This window comes from Barbus barbus (genome assembly GCF_936440315.1).
Source record: "Barbus barbus genome assembly, chromosome: 21".
Taxonomy (NCBI): Eukaryota; Metazoa; Chordata; class Actinopteri; order Cypriniformes; family Cyprinidae; genus Barbus; species Barbus barbus.
Window position 1 is genome coordinate 16,332,848 of NC_136749.1, and position 16,838 is coordinate 16,349,685.

Here is a 16,838-nt window from a genome sequence, read left to right on the forward strand (position 1 = left end):
AAATTATAAATGGTCAAACCTAAACCACAAATTTTGAAGCATGTTTTTAGTAATGTAGTCTGTTTACAAACTACAATGGTAGTCTGATTCCTCAAGCATTTATATTCACGCTCTTGTGATAACTAGTCCTCATAGCAACTTGTTAACTTAATTTAAAAAAACAACAGCAGTTTCAGTTATGACCACGTATAGTAAATGTAACAACAATTGACAAATTAAACATAAAATACCAATAAGTTGATAAAGAATTTCCTACTTGTTCATTCACAACCAATTTATTTAGTAAACCTGTAATATTTAGTCACATTTATTCCAAGAGGCAAATACAAATGCAAACTTTAAATAGGACATGGAGGCACTTGTCTTTTTTCATGTCTGAAATAATTACAGTGTATTATATGAAGGCGAAAAAAAAAAAAAGAGCATGAAAACACCATAAATTGTCCCTTCCGGTGATACAGCTATGAAACGCTGCCTAATTTGCCAGTTAGTAGTAATAGTTAACCAAGTCTTAATTTTCTGTACAGTTCTAAAATAAAACGACGCAGAACTATTTCACTACAGACGTAAAGTTCAGTAAAGTGAAAACAAACAAACAAACAAACAGAAGTATGACTCTAATATAAAAGATGGGAAACTGAGTGTTTTTTCTTGCAATAAAGATATGTAAACAAAAAAAAAAACCTTTTTAACGTCATCATATGAACTATATACTACAATACAAAAACATAGAGTGTAGAGTCTTTTCAGCATTGCTGTAGGTTCCCCTTTTTTCCAAATATACTAATGCCAAGAGGCAAACCATCTTATAAATGTGTAAATCAAGTAATTTTAAATAAACATTTTGCAATGGTTTACATCCTAGTGTGAACATGCTGCATACAAACATAATTCATCTAATAAACTGTTTAGCCATTTTTACAGAGGCCGTACCTCTGGGATGAAGAGGCCATGCTCCATTTCATTTACATCCTCTTGTTTAACAGTTACCCCGGGGATGTAGAGGTCATTTTCCATTTCACTCACATCCTCTTTTTTAACTGTGACTGGTACCCCTGGAATGAAGAGGTCATGTTTCCTGTTACCAACAGTTACCTGTGGAATGAGGCCGCCATGTTTCACCTCATCCAATACCTTTTTTATAATAGGCTTCACCCGTGGAATGAAGAGGTTGTGCTTCAACTTGTTCACTTCAATCATTTTGAACCCGAGACGTACACAAACCCTCTTCTTCTGAATTGCCTTCAAGCACTTGGTGAGCTTGCTGTTGAAATGAGCCTTTACATCAGCCTTGTTTATCCACAAACGGGAAGCTAGCAGTTCGATTTCAGTCTTCGTCACGTATGGCTTTCTGTGGAAGTACTGTGAAAGGAAGTCTTTTCGGTCCTCGAACGATGTCATCTCCATTCCCATTGGTTCCAAGACGAGCTCAACTGGAACTTCAGGGACTTCTACCTTTGGAACTTTAGAGTTCCTTCTCCGGTTCTTCGGAGTGATTACTTCTCTCTTTGGCTTGGCAATTTCAAGGCCCGTCTGACAGGCCACGTCTGAAGAGCTGGCCATCTGAGGAGAACTACATAAATCACCATCAAGACGTTCCGTTGTATCTGGATTCAGTTGCCTCTCTGCTTCCTTGACGGCTTTGGGAGCACAACGGCACCGTTGCATGTGAATGGAGATTGTCTTCGGTGTTGATTTTTCAGAATACACCCCAAAACAATAAATGCATTTGTATGCAGGTGTTTTTAGTATTGCATGCATGGTGGGAACGATGTGGTGCTTCGTTTGAAGATGGCTCTCATAGTCCTCAGTGTTCTGGAGCTTTACTTGGCAAAATGGGCAGGTGGTAGGTGTTGTCTTCAACGCCTTGTCTGGATAAATTTTTATGTACAGCTTATCTCGAGAGCTGGTAACTAGTGCAAGGTTGAGCTCTCGGTTGTCAAGAAGATCTTTGGGCACGTCGGTGTTCAGATTAAAAGTGTTGAACATGAGGTTCCCTTCGTCATCACAGTCAAGACTAAACTGTTCTTTAATGAAATGTCGATTTTCCTTGATTTTCAAACTGTGCTCTTTATTGGTGTGCTCCATGATCTGCTTGAAAGAGTAGAACATCTGAGGGCAGAACAGACACTTCAAACCATGCAACAAATGCTGAAATATCCCCTGCTCTGTCAGTAAAATCTTGCACCTCAGGCACTTGACTGTGTGATCGTCATGTTTCTTCAAAAACGGCGCAAGCACGGCCAACTCATTCGGCACAGAATTTCTGTTTATCGCCCTCTGAACTGTAGGCATGAGACCCGAGGGCACCACTGCTGAATTTGTAGGTTGGCTGATCTGATTTTGTGTCAGTAACACCTGAGCTGGTCCACCGTGGACAGGAACCGTGACTTGAACAGGCGCTAGAGTGTAGGTTGGGACACCGTTGACTTTGTTGCCTGTGGGAATGAGACGCACGGACTGCGAGGCTATGAGGGGAGGTCTGGGAACAGACTGATTCAGCTGAAGACCTTGAGTAACAAGAATTGGCGACCTTACACCCATTTCGCCCGGGACGTTGACCTGGATGCCAGGTGGAAGAAGAACCCGTTGTGCTTGATGGGTCTGCGGTAGCCTGGGCATGGCCATAGCGATAGGTACCGTCTTAGGTGCGCTTTGTGGCATGTTTGGCATCATCATATTGATTGGCTTCACTACTGGAGAGGTAGGCAGGACTTGTGGCATCCCGCTGGGGGACTGCGGATGCTGCGCGTTCTGAAGAGCGGCAACAGTCGTGCCCGACAGTAAAGCTTGCGTTTGTGGGGACAAAAACATCTGCCCTGCACCAGGAGAGCAAAACAAAGCAGCCGTGTTGCTTGGGCCGGCCAGAAGAACAGTACCGTTTCCATTTGTTTGTTGTATCCTTTGTGGCACATAGTTCGGTCTTGCAAGCAACGTGACCTGTTGCATCGCTTTTGGCGCAAGGTTCAGCAGATTCTGCAGTCCAGCCATTTGGTTTGTGCAGTCTTTTTCGATTATACAAGGCATTATTTGCCAGTGCAGGTCTTTGTGCTTCTCTGAACTCAAAATGTGATAGAGTAAATGTTCAATGGTCTCTGCAGGCAGTTTGCACACTTTGCAGTGATATTTCACTGATGCGCCGTCACGTACCTGCTCACCATCAGTCTTTTGCTTACTGTCCGAGCCAAGCCCAAAGTAGCGATCCAGCATGGCAGCATAGTGGTTGACCAAGACGTGTTTCCTCATCACATATAGTAAAGAGTCATGATAGCCACAGGTTGCACATGTGTATCGGTCATCGGCAGCATCAGCAGAAACTGTAACTGACACGGTTTTTGGTGTGTGGGCCAAAGTGTGGCTAGGGTTCCTGTGAAGAGGTACACGATGGGTTTTTGATGGGAGTATGTGGAAAAACTGAATGTGTTGCTCTGTGACTTTCGGAGAGCTGACAAATGGGCAGTAGGGGCACATTAACAAACATGCCACATCCAGATTATTCCAGTGACAGCGATGGATGTGACTTCTGAATGTGGTTACTGACCGGCTGGAGTACCAACACAGACTGCAGCACAGAGCTTGGCTCCGGTATGGATACTGAGGAACAAAAGTAATATCATGATTAATATGACAAGAAATAACATTTGCAAATAGTGTGTACGGTGTAAAAATTAATTCCACTCAAAATTAAAAGTTTAATCATCACCAACTTTCTTTAATAAAAGCAAATGTTTTTAAAAAGGCAAATATTTTGACATTTTACAGCGCAACATATGTTGTATACATAATCACCTTTTTTTTCTTTTTGCCAACATGGCCATCAGTGAAATCATCCCATTCAGTGTTGTCAAAACTTGCATCACCAGCATCAAAACATTTGTATGTCTGTTGGAAATGAAGAAAATTTAATTAGCAGATATAATGGGATTCATGTAAATTATCATTGATTTTGTGAAAAAAGAGACACTAAAAATAAAATATAGTTTTATTATACCTTTATTATTAAAATTACATTTGTCATCATCTAGAACTCATTTAAACTAAATGTAAAAATAGATGGAAATGAGCATGCACAGTCAAATATGCAATATCAATTACTGATAAAAAAAAATTAAAAAAACACTAATCTCTTCAAATTCAATTCAAATTCAAATTTTATCTGTCACATACATATACATACGTAGTACGACATGTAGTGAAATGTATTGTACGACTGTCCAACAAATTGTCCAACAAAAATTTGAAAAACCTCAAGTTTACAAAAATACAAATAGAAAAAGTACAGTAAACATATATACAGAAATAAACTAGCAATAAAATAAAATAACAAATAGATATGAGAATAAAAATAGATATGAGGAATAAAAAATAGAATATGATTCTGTATAGATTCTATAAAAAGTAAAGTGTATGTCAGTGATAAAGTGTCTGTGTGCTGTGCTGTGCAGTAAAGTGTATAAGTGAGTAAAAGGAATACTAAAGACAAAGACAATGGTATGTAAGTCCCACTCATTTATCCTTACGTAACCTTCTACAAATTAGTGCAGATTGTACTTGAAAAATGTGCAAAGTGGAAGTGTGGGGTGATGTGATTATAGTGGAGAGTGGTTCAGACTCCGAATGGCCTGCGGGAAGAAGCTCCTCCTCATTCTCTCTGTGTTCGCCTTCATGGAGCGGAAGCGTCTCCCTGAACGCAGCAGAGAAAAGAGTCCATTGTTGGGATGGCTGAGGTCCTTCACTATCTTCCTGGCCCTGGTCAGGCACCGCTTGCTGTAGATCTCCTGCAGGTCAGGGAGCTCGGTGTGAATGGTACGTTCCGCTGAACGCACCACCCTCTGGAGGGCTCGTCTGTCCTGCATAGTGCAGTTCCCGAACCAGGAAGTGATGCTGCCCGTCAGGACGCTCTCGATGGTGCAGGTGTAAAAAGTCTTAAGCACCCGAGAGGGAAGTCTAAAGTCCTTTAAGCGTCTCAGATGGTACAGACGCTGCCTGGCCTTCTTCACCAGGGTGCTGGTATGACAGGACCAAGTCAAGTCCTGCGTGATGTGAACACCCAGGTATCTGAAGCTGTCCACTCTCTCCACTGGAGTCCCGTTGATCGTGATCGGCTGGTATGACCGCTCCTGCTTCGTACTGAAGTCCACTATCAGCTCCTTAGTTTTGCTGATCAATATATTGTGCACTCTTATATTTTTCATTAAGAACCAATTACCAAATCATAACTCAATCTTCTGGTGACATATGCCCAATCATATGGTCTGCTTAAACTCCACCTCTTCCTTATAATCGACTGCAAGCTCGCATTCAGATCTGCTTCCATCAAATTAACAACCAATAAATAGAACTAAAGCCCCGCCCTAGATTTTTTTCCATAATCTGTTTCTGATGTACTTCACAATATGGAAAAAAAAAGCTGTCTCAGTTACTTCACAACTTTAACAGTAGTTTTGGAAAAAAATTGTCAATGTCTTTTTTTGTCTTGTTCTTTTGTTGCTGTGACAATTTGAAAAGTTATTTGAAATAACTCAAATAATTTGGTAAAGTCATACTAAACTGTAATGCAGGCAAAACTAGACTTCATACTGTATAGTGCAGTTATCGAATAAGCATCACCTTAAAACGATGTCAGCCAATCAGAATCAAGCATTAAACAGATGCTGGTATAAACAGATCATATAACCTACCTCCAATAAATCTTGACACTGCTGCATCCCGATGTCACACAAAATACTTTTCACGCGTTTCCTTGGACGTCTGAGTTTGGTCAGGTTCTTCACTGGAATCTGATACATTTTGCTGACACTTGTAAACGAAAACAAAAATAATACGAAACGTTGAACAGCCTGTCAAATCAATGCATTGCGCTTTCAAACACCAAACTCAGTCTGTATTTGGCGAGAATCTAATGGACATTTAAGAGATATATAAATTAACATATTATTGAGGCCTATAACATTGTTATAATAATTATAGCTAGTTGTAACTATGTACCCAGCAAGGTCTGTATTTCAAACCATCCTCGGACACATTATATATTTTGTTTTAACCAGCCATGAATTTGAAGTAGTATTAACGCAAGAAAGACCTACATATGTCATTCATAATCCGAACTGTATTAATGACTAAACCCGTCTACCTCCAGTACTCTGGCACAGAGCTGCGGCTGAGTGGATGGATATCTGCGTGCGCCCGTTTTCTTCCGGCGTCACTGGAAGGCGCGCAGTATGGAATCAGCTACTTCATCGCGCGAAGCATCCGGGTTGCGCTCAATCCGCGGTCCTTGTTGCACTGGTGATCGTCTGTTGGAATCTGAACAGAGCGCAGGATTGCCCACTTTTGATTATATCTCAATAAAACATCACCCCACTCCTGCTGAAAAACATGGCGTACAGGAACACGGGAAGTGACGTTTTCTGATTTACATATTGCATAGTGCCGATCCACCAATGGGAGAAAGGTGGGCTGATCTTGCAAAGTTGATCAAAGTGATGGTCATTGGTTTATTGGAATTAACCATAAATCCATGGCTGGGGTCTTCACCTGTGAGTGATGTAGACACACCTGTAGCACAACAACACCTCCAGAGGTGCTTTTATGGGAGGATGGATTGATGGATTCAAGTGTGACAGGATGATGAGAAGGCAACAGGACTGTTGCTTGTTGTCTGTTATAATATGCAGAGGATACCTGTTGCTGTTTGGGTGGTCTCTTGCATCAGTGCTGATGTTGCCACAGCAGGTCAGTTCAATTTAAAACTATTGACTATTCACAAGTGCAGTGAAGAACATTTATGTATGTACCTAGAAAACACATCTGCATTAGGACTGTCACTATAAAGGACCCAGAATGATATTTTATGGGTGGGAGGTCTATCCAGTGGTCCCAGTGAATACAAGGACCTAAATGGCCCCCCTATCATCACAGTGCCTGTGGCATTCCCTTACGGTTTGAGAATAAATTTAGAAACACAGACCACTGCAAACTTCATTACACTCAAACCGACACTCAAAAGTTCTACCGAATCCTTTCTTGTCCATGTTACTTAATAAATGCATCACTTGAACTTAAAGGGATAGTTCACCCAAAGATGACAATTCTATAATGATTAAACCCTTATGTCGTTCCAAACTTGTGTGAATTTCTTTATTCTGTGGAACATAAACAGAGGATATTTTTAGAAATATCTCAATGTTTTTCTTTGTCCATTCAATGGAAGTCAATGGTAACCAAAACTGTTTCCTCAAAATATCTTCTTCTACAGAGAAAATAAAGTCATACAGGTTTGGAACAACATGAAGATGAGTAAATCATGAGTTTTTATTTATGGTTCAACTATCCCTTTAGTTTAATCGAGTCTTGTTAGCTTTATTTGACAAGTGTTGTTCTGTCAATATAAAACTAGTGAGAAGAACAGCCAAACGGATAAACACAATACAGGATGGCCCTTTGTGCGCAACACTGAGCATGCAACTTTTTCCACAACTTATATTGATTTTCTTTTTCATGGACAACATGGACAAAGATTGTATGGGATGCTTGTGGGGACAGTCTGTACCAGCCAGCAGCCATCAACCTGTAGCTGTCAACTCCTCCTGGGAAAGCTCAGGCTGCTCCTGGACGAAGTGTTGATGAGGCCAGCGGGGGGAGCTCATCCTGCGTCTGTGTGAGTGCCACTGCCCTGATACAGTGATGATTAATGCTACAGTATATACTGTAAAAATGCAATGTTGAGATGTTCACTACAAAACACTATTAATAAGTTACTTATAGTTTTTTTGAATTTTACACTTCATTGCATTGTGTTTTAGAGTTAACAGAAATGTCCGTAAAATTAATGGATGTCGTGTGTAATGAGCTGCCAGTACTTTTTCTGTTATTTTACGGATTTGTTTTCACAGTGTTGCTTCTAAGAAACCTTATGCTGTATATTTAAAAACACTACTTTACGCATTAATAGCCATTGACTGTAAGAGATTCATTGATGTTAGTTTAACAAATTTTAATCTAAATTCATTGGGGTTTTCAGTTATGTTTATACTACACTACAATGGTATACTACAAAGTATTTAAGCAGAGTTTACATCTATTTAAATGTAAAATTACAAAAATATGTAATTCCAAACGTGTGTGATTTTCTTTCTACTGTGGTGCATAAAAGAATATTTTGAGACATACATCTGAAGTCATTAGTCAACATCAAAGGTTTGAAAACCAACATTTTTCAAACTTTCTTCATTTAAGTTCCAAAGAAGAAAATCATACAGCTTTTGAACAATATGAGGGTGAGTGAATGATGACTGAATTAAAATTTTTAAATGAACAATCTAAGGCTTTTCAGAGTGTATTTTTATGATGGATATATTCCCTTAACATGCCGAATCTATAGTAATCTTAAAAGTTGTTGGTAAAAACCTAACATGCAAGTAATTTATAAATTGTAGTGCACAGTTAAAAATGGGTGGTGTATATTCTGTTTATCTTTTACAAAATGACAGCAATTCCATCTTCCTCCATTGCCCCCTGGGGCAACAGTAAATGGCGCCTCAGATCTACGTGCCACGTGTTTAGAATGTCATGGGTACTGGAGCTTCCCTGTCTGATGGCTGGATTACAGCCGAAATGCTGTTTGGAGGTCCGATGCCTGTGAAGAGGGAGGCTGTGGTCATTGTGAGCTGTATGAGCGAGACAAGGCTGAGAGTGATAGGACGCAGCCGAAATGAGCAAGTTGGGCCGTCTGGCAGAAACTTGGGGCCTGTAGTAAGTATTAACATAAGGCTGAGAAGAATAAGAGGTGGCTGAAAAACCCGGATGTCGGGACAGGTGTTTGATGGGGCTCTCGACAACCACATCTGCATCCTCTTCACTCTCAGAGCCATTACCTAATCCATAAGCTTTCATTATCATAGGTAGCCCTGGATAGCTTACAGAGTGCGTGCTATCAAAATAGTGTCCTGAGCTTGAGGAACTGCAGCTTTTTCGCCTTATGTTGTTATGCTGGTTTGCAGGCTTTACTGTGATGATGAGGTTGTGGCTGTTTGCGATCATCATGTCAGTTACCTGATCCAAAGACTTCCGCATAACATCAATACCATTCACTTCCAGGACTTGGTCATTAATGGCCAGCAGTCCCGTGCAAGCCGCCAGTCCTCCAGGAACTATGCGGGAGATAAAGATGCCCGGGACCTTTTCCAGACCGTAAGGAGTAACCCTGACAGTGGTACCATCGCGAATGAAAAACCCCAGAGGTCTGTCCGAGCCGTGGCGATACAGACGCACCCTTCGGTGGCATTCTGGTATGATGTCCACGTCAATGATTGATGAAACAGGCCGGAAGTTCTGTGGCATGCTGATCTGGAATGGTGCTTTTCTCTGGCTGACGGGTTTCTTTCGTTTAGTTGTATATTCAGCACCTGTGATATCCTGGTCAGCTTCCTCTGTAATACAGTGTGGAAAGTAAATTGAAAGAAGCATTTTCTGCAGTTCTGAACTTATGAAATAAGATGATTATCATTATATTTTTAACTTGTATTTTAGTGTCATTGCACTTTGCTATGATGTTGTCTTTCAACTTAAATTAAAAAATTGTAACTGCTTACAATTTGATCTTAAATTTTATTTATTTAAAATAAAACACTGTTTACTTATGAGGGAACAAGCAAGTCCAATTTAAAAATAAATACAAAATAATTTAAATTATTTTAACAAACAAACAAATGAATAAATGTCCTGATTCTTCACTAAATTTAGTATATAATTTATATATTTCTAACTCTATTTCTGTATTTTTACATTTATTTATTAAATCTTTATTTTTATTTCTTTTTATATTTATTCTAACATTATTTCCAGAATTATTTTCACATTACTGTGGAGCTTCTAAGAACTCTGGTAGAGATCACATGAACTAGGACGGAAAGCAACAAGATAATCTACTGTATCTGACAAACAAACATACCACAAGGGAATAAAAAGCAATTATATTCAAGTACATGATTTCTAACTAGATAAATTCCTTCCTTTTCTAACTTTTTCTATTCCTTCTGCTTCAAGAAGCTCAAAAGGAAAGCTAAAAAATGCCTTGATTAAAGGCCTTACGGTCTTAAAATGATATATTCCATATAATGAAATATCCTCAATTTATCTATTCAGAAAGAAGTCTTGCTGTATTAGTATAAGAATTTATATCTATGTTATGTATTTATAAAATAATGCACTTTGGTATATACATACATTATAATATTTAAGTTAAATAGAAGGAGGACCTCAACGAGTGTGGAGCAGAGAGTATTTAAAAGGAAATTAGAGATACTGTCTTTATAGATACCCTCTTTTCCCTTCCCGTATACCTTGAAGCTGAATGAAGATACGCAGTAAAGATTGTGTGGACGTCACAGCTTTGCAAAAGTTGTCATCATTATTGATGGGCAGCAGCTCTCCTTGGACATCCGCATAACCGATAAGGACATCCATTTGCCATAAGTGATGTAAACGCACAATGAGCCTGTGGAAGTCTTTATACCTGCCAGGCTCACAGCGGTCCAGGGAAAACCTCCTGAATTCTGCACCATACTGTAAAGAGAAGTGAAATTGTATGAAAATAATGTGGACTTTTTGAAAACAATATCTTAATCACACTTATGTTCTGCTGGACAAGAAGCAGTGAATGACCTGGGGCTGCATTCAATCAGCTGAAACAATGGACATATTTTAGAAGTGAGCCGTTTCTGGATATTGTGTAGGTTTTGATTGTTTAAGTTATTGTTTACAAAGGTGTTTCCTTTCAGTCTAATAATACTTAAATAAGAGCGCCAAGATAACCACTGACACATGTAAGACATATTACAAGAATTCTGTGTATGGATTTCAAATCTGGATGAAGAATGTGTATTTCCAAAAAGATTGAATAAAGTCTCATAAGGGAAAAGCATACCTAGAAACAAAGATATTGTATGGTAATATAATACTTGAAACATAAAAGTAGGCTACATGTCAACTTACTTTACTTTTCACCTCGAGGACCGAACAGCAACGCAGAGACAGGGACTGAGACTTTCTAAGTGCCCGGTTCATGTTGTCCGATGAGCGGTCAACGAGCCACTAACCGCCAACCCCTCGGGTTTTGTTTGGCTCAGCATGACAAAATAGCGTTACGTGTTCGCATCACCGAAAACGCGGAAAAACACGAGGACTGCTTGTCAAAAGACGGGACAAAACGGAAAATTCGACATTTCCCAGACACTAGATTACAGTATGTGTCTCTTATTAGACTTCTGTAGGCTATTTAGTAGATCACTTAGATACGCATGCAATAATTTATTTGTGAACCAGTTGTGAAGAATAAGCTGTATGTATATATATATATATATATATGCTATCTATCTATATATATATATATATATATATATATATATATATATATGTGTGTGTGTGTGTGTGTGTGTGTATGTGTATGTTTGTATATATATTTACACACACACACAGTATAAATAGAGAGAACGAGATAATTGTATATTCTAAGACCTAATAAATTATTTTATTTCATCCAGCCTTCGTTTAGTGTTCCTTCCTGCTTATCTTTTTCTCTATATATGCATGTAAATACATAATAACTACATAGAAATAATAATCAGAAAAAATAATCCACATAATAGGATGTGTGCAGTATAAAGTATGAAAAGACTCCATACATAACTGTATTGTCACGTTTATTTTTGAGTAATTCTTTCTTAGCATCAGGATATTTTTTTAATGGTCAGAACTGTGAGAGATTTTGTTGGAGATAGAAAAAAAAAATAATTTATACTGTGCTGTTCAATCTAACACATCCTTTAATATTATTTAGGCTACTGAATTAGTATACATGAAACATTTAAAAGATGACTCGTATGCATAAATCACAAAAGAAAATAAAATGATTACTAAATCTATTAGTATTTTCTATGTTTTGCTGGTTAAAAACAAAAGAGGAACAGATGGCTCTGTGCTCTGGCTCTATGCCTTGACTTCATCAGGAAGCTGGCCTCCAGTTACAGCGGCCAAGGCATTGGTCACCATCCTCTCCACCATGATCTGTGAGGTCTCCACAGTGTGAGTTCCTACATGAGGCAGGACGATGACATTTGGGAAGGACAGCAGGGGATGATCCCTGTATATAACCAAGAAGCATATTGTTTATACTACAACTGAGACAAAAAAAAAAAAAAAAAAAAACTAAAAAACATGTAGTCTTGCAATTTTACTATCCTCCTAATAGTGACTTAAGCAAGTTTGTTTAACAAAAATGTGCCAAGCAAAACAAACCTGGGAAGTGGTTCTGGGTATGTGACATCTAAAGCAGCAGCTCGTATCATTTTCTTCCTGAGAGCATCCACTAAAGCATCTTGGTCCACTACCAAGCCTATGACAAGGAAAGTAGTTCTCAAACAGGGCTGTTTCTGTTTAATTGGATTGCTTTGTTCCAGCCTATTACATTACCTCTGCTAATGTTGATAAAAGTGCTATTTGGTTTCATCATGGCAAACTCTTTGGCACCAATCAGTTTGTGCGTCTGAGGGGACAGATTGACCACCACCATGACGAAGTCTGACCTCTGTAACAGCTCCTTCATGCTTGCACAATATGTGGCCCCAACTGCTCTCTCTTCACTCTCAGGCCTGAACATATAAAATGCTGTGAAATTAAATTTAAGTATTGCATTTAGCCAATCTAATGTATAAAGTCCTGACTACAACCCATAAGGCCTTGTGTAATTAAATATTATTCCAAACACAGACTAAATATGTAACTTAGCTAAAAGGCACCATTGCAATTTCTCACTTTATTTTGAAAGGAATAATTGCAAATATTGACAATATTGTTCATACACTACCTTTCAAAAGTTTGGGGTTGGTAAGATCTTTTTAATGTTTCTGAAAGTCTCTTAATCACTCGAAGGCTGCATTTATTTCAGGGGTGGGGACGTTGATCCTGGAGGGCCGGTGTATGCAATTCGAGTTTTTTCCCCCAGGGTTTTTCAGGGTTGGAGCTAAACTCTGCAGGAGAATGGCCCTCGAGGATCAACGTTCCCCACCCGATTTATTTGAACAATTACAGGAAAACTGAGAAATATTAGTACAATTTAAAATGTGTTTTCTATTAAAATATATTTTAAAATGTAATGCTTTCCTGTGGTGGTACAGCTGAATTTTCAGCAGCCAATAATCTTCAGAAATAATTTTAATATGCTGATTTGATGCGCATTTCTCATTTTCATGAATTTCATGAAAGCAGTTGTGCTGCTTAATTTTGTTTTGTGGAAAAGTTTTGTAAGATTTTACAAAAGATCTTATAAAATACACAGAATTTTACAAAATGTCTTTTGTAACATTAAGATGTTACATTTCTTTCACTATTGATAATTTTAATGCATCTTTAAATAAAAGCAAGTAAAAAAAAAAATTAAAAAAAGAAATAAAAGAAACCTACTGACCTTGAACTTTTGACCAGTAGTGCATATCAGTGACTTTTTAAAATATTTTAAAGCAATGTCTAACTACTTCTTGTAGAAAAAAAATACAGAAAACTGATAGTTTATGTATTACTCAAGCTGGTAAGAAACTGTTTAGTGACAGGGTGAATATTTCAATCAAAGTCCAACAGATTCACCTTCGATTCCTATTGTGGTAAAGAATTTTCATCTCAAACCCTTGAGCTCTCTTGGCTATTTTGTATCCTATTCTACCCATGCCGATGATGCCCAGGGTGGCTCCGCTAACATCAGTGCCCAGAGAGGACTCTGGAAAATCATCAGACTCTCGGAACTTGGAAAAAATGTGCCCTGCAGAGAGAAAGAAATTCACAATGGATTCAGTCAACAATATGATAAACCAGGAAGTAGTATAGAAAGGAAACTGCATCTCTCACCTTCAACGATCTTCCTTGCAGATGCCAACATCAAACTCATGCCAATATCTGCAGTGGCATTATCCACTATATGAGGAGTGTTGGAAACTTTGACTCCAAAGCTATTAATCAGGGGAATATCTAGGTGGTCTACTCCTACCCCACCATTAACAACAGCTTTGAGGTTGGGCAAAGACTGTAGCAGGTTTTGGTCAACTTTTAAAGCTACAGCACCCCAAACAAACACTGCCTGGATTTTGTCAGTGAAGTCTTCTTTCCTCTGTACAAACCTCTCGTATGGGATTACAGTGAAGTGTTTCTCCATACAAGGTGCAAAACACTTGTAGATGCCTCCGGGTGCTCCAAGTGTGGTAGCTAATATGCACGGTTTCTCCATAACCTGTGAGAGAGTTAGCCTGTGATAGGATAAATTAGCAATGCCTATGTAAACAAAGCAACAGGCTAACGCAAAATGTCTTTAAACCTCTTAAATTAAATATAATTCTTTCTCACCACTTGTGTGCCAGTCGATCGTAGTCTGAATGTTCGCTGGATAAGTCTGCTTGCCAAGTGCAACATTGCATTTTATTTTCCAGACATGGTTAATCAAGCACCGATTAAGTCCAAATGTGGCTTCCTGTGAATCATTATATAACCGTTCAGCTTAACAAAAAAAAATCAGACGACTGTCAAAAAACAGAAACCTGCATAAAACCTGTTTACAAATCGTCTGTTGTCATGTTTCATCATCGGAGAGCTTGATAGTTAGTCAATAACCAGAAGGGGGCGTTAGAAGCTCATGAATTGTATTAGTTGCCCATTTCTGTCACAAGATTGAGTACATATGTAGTTGTTTGATGGACATGTGCTTCGTGTTTTTACTTGTACCCGATATTATTTCCAGATTTGACTTTTTATGAATTGTATTTCCTTTGATCACTAGCACTTTATAATGAAGGACTCGTATGCTTTGCTTTGACAACATTATTTTGGTTTAGCTTGCAGTTCATTTTGTAGCCTATTAATAAGCCCACTAAAAATAAAAAAAAACTCCCTCACATTCACAAATTCTTAGCATGCCACAAGTTTACAAAACTACAATTAAATTGTGGTGATGAACCAATAGTGAAGAGTGAATTTGCTAAAAAATAAAAAATAAATAAATTAAATGTTGGAGGCTTTGACGTTTCGGAGGGACATTGCATTAATTCCAGAACTGTTGGTAGATTGCTATGGATGCATCAGAGCTCCAGCTTTGCCTCCATCTGTTTGAAAATTTACACATAGAGATTCAGCATTAAATATACTGAAACTCTAGCAAGTACATGTTTTCATTTCCATTATAAAGGACACTAAATGCATTTCTGAGCTATGATGTATTGTTTTAACGAACAAGTGAGTCATAATTTGTTAATTTTCACAATATTTCAGCATTGGCTACACTAATACACTGATGCCATGTGGATTCTTGCTGAACACCTCAAGTCCATCTGCTACAGTTGAAGATATGCCACAATAAAGGTTCACAACAACCATATCTGAGTGATTATTCACTACACACACACTGTACAAGGTCAACCTATTAGTTATTGATGACGGTAGATAAATAATCCAAATACACTAGACACTCATTTAACATTCACATTCATTTAACATCTGACCAACTCAAGTAAACAATGCACATACTGTGGATCTAAAGCAGATCAAACTCTACAAACCTGAATTGTGTCCTGTCTTTGTAAGAAAACTACTTCTTTGAGAGTTTGCTTAGTTTGGCAATCAACCAAAAATCTTTTCTGTTCTGCTGAGCACTTCTCTTCAAAGTCTAGTGCTTCACAATTAGCCTACATCTCTGACTCTGCCCCAAGGACAGGCATGTTTTAAAGTGATGAATTGATTCTCCTGCCAGCAGGGTGGCCCATTATTAGCGGTGAATTACAGCATTCATAGTCTACTTAAAACCCTTTTTTTAGAACAAAATGGGAGAAAATACCAGACAAGTTCTTGTTTTGCGGACTTTAACAGGCTCATGTGATTTAACGAATCTTAGAGTACTACAATGTTCACTCAATAGACAAGAAAATTTAAATAGCATTCAGCTACAGTATATCCTCATGAATTCTAATGTATCCTAAAATCAGTGACAGTTATCTCATTTAAAAGTCAGGATGATTTATTTTAGAAAAATAAAATGCATCTTACATAATTTTTTCCTCTAGTGGTTCTTTGTACAGTGGTTTAATTATTTGTATCCCAAAACCATTACCAACTTCTTCCAGTTTGCTTTTCCTGTCTTTGGCATTTACAACTCTATCCAAAATCTCTGGCGTAATGAAATGGGCACTTGTGCTGTGATATACCCCTGATACTTCTTGAGGTTATTTTTAACACTGTTCCAATTAAAGAGGCCTACCTGCCCTCAGGCTCAGGCTGAATGATAACGTTCCTGGTAGAAAGACAAAGAACAGACTTCAGCAGATGTTTAGCCACACAATCACAGGAATATCCCATCTTGCATTTATTTTCCAGCCAAAAAAAAAAAACTAATTCTAGAACCTAAGGAAAGGATATGGAAACAACTATACAAAACTGAAATTTGAACCCAGGAGCAGCCTGTACTTTTGTCTAAGCATTATGGAGATGACCCAATCAACCAGCCAACCCAAAAAAATTAAGAAATATTTGAATTCTCTAATATTCTCTCTAATTCTAATATATTATATCTCCTTTCTCTATTTTCTTCTAAATTTTCTGTTGCGGCAAATTGTTGTCTCTTCTATGATATATTGCTTGTGATTGTCCTCATTTGTAAATTGCTTTTGCTAATATCTAAATGAATCAATGTAAATTTAAATAACCTTGCAACATAACTGAATATGATGCACTACTTTTTTTTGCAGCAACCCTATTGTCTAATCCAAATGAATGACACTCAGAACATTTCACACTGTAATGGGGAA

General features: G+C 38.1%; 3 protein-coding genes across 11 annotated transcripts; all 3 read right to left on the minus strand.

Annotated features, from left to right (window-relative positions):
- Positions 1-260: 260 nt before the first annotated feature.
- Positions 261-6,402, minus strand: adnp2a (ADNP homeobox 2a). 2 transcript variants are annotated; one of them, XM_079444804.1, is made up of 4 exons: positions 6,134-6,402; positions 5,682-5,799; positions 3,790-3,882; positions 261-3,594 (listed from the first exon to the last, which is right to left on the minus strand). In XM_079444804.1, exons 2-4 carry the CDS (start codon positions 5,787-5,789, stop codon positions 919-921), a joined length of 2,877 nt encoding a protein of 958 aa, XP_079300930.1. In that variant the 5' UTR covers positions 5,790-5,799; positions 6,134-6,402; the 3' UTR covers positions 261-918. The 2 variants fall into 2 exon arrangements, with proteins under 2 accessions (XP_079300930.1, XP_079300931.1); XM_079444805.1 differs by lacking the exon at positions 6,134-6,402 and having other exon boundaries at positions 5,682-5,916.
- A 1,372-nt stretch (positions 6,403-7,774) lies between these two features.
- LOC306887233 (partitioning defective 6 homolog gamma-like) lies at positions 7,775-11,251 on the minus strand. The gene is made up of 3 exons (XM_079444824.1): positions 10,996-11,251; positions 10,344-10,566; positions 7,775-9,431 (listed from the first exon to the last, which is right to left on the minus strand). The coding sequence occupies exons 1-3, from the start codon at positions 11,065-11,067 to the stop codon at positions 8,479-8,481; spliced, it is 1,248 nt and encodes a 415-aa protein (XP_079300950.1). The 5' UTR covers positions 11,068-11,251; the 3' UTR covers positions 7,775-8,478.
- Positions 11,252-11,647: 396 nt separating this feature from the next.
- Positions 11,648-16,208, minus strand: LOC306887239 (glyoxylate/hydroxypyruvate reductase B-like). 8 transcript variants are annotated; one of them, XM_079444839.1, is made up of 8 exons: positions 15,597-15,765; positions 14,594-15,143; positions 14,392-14,515; positions 13,900-14,294; positions 13,642-13,813; positions 12,472-12,650; positions 12,298-12,394; positions 11,648-12,142 (listed from the first exon to the last, which is right to left on the minus strand). In XM_079444839.1, the coding sequence occupies exons 3-8, from the start codon at positions 14,460-14,462 to the stop codon at positions 11,989-11,991; spliced, it is 1,068 nt and encodes a 355-aa protein (XP_079300965.1). In that variant the 5' UTR covers positions 14,463-14,515; positions 14,594-15,143; positions 15,597-15,765; the 3' UTR covers positions 11,648-11,988. The 8 variants fall into 8 exon arrangements, with proteins under 8 accessions (XP_079300965.1, XP_079300964.1, XP_079300962.1 ...); XM_079444838.1 differs by lacking the exons at positions 14,594-15,143; positions 15,597-15,765 and adding an exon at positions 16,081-16,208; XM_079444836.1 differs by having other exon boundaries at positions 14,392-15,143.
- Between the last annotated feature and the right edge of the window lie 630 nt (positions 16,209-16,838).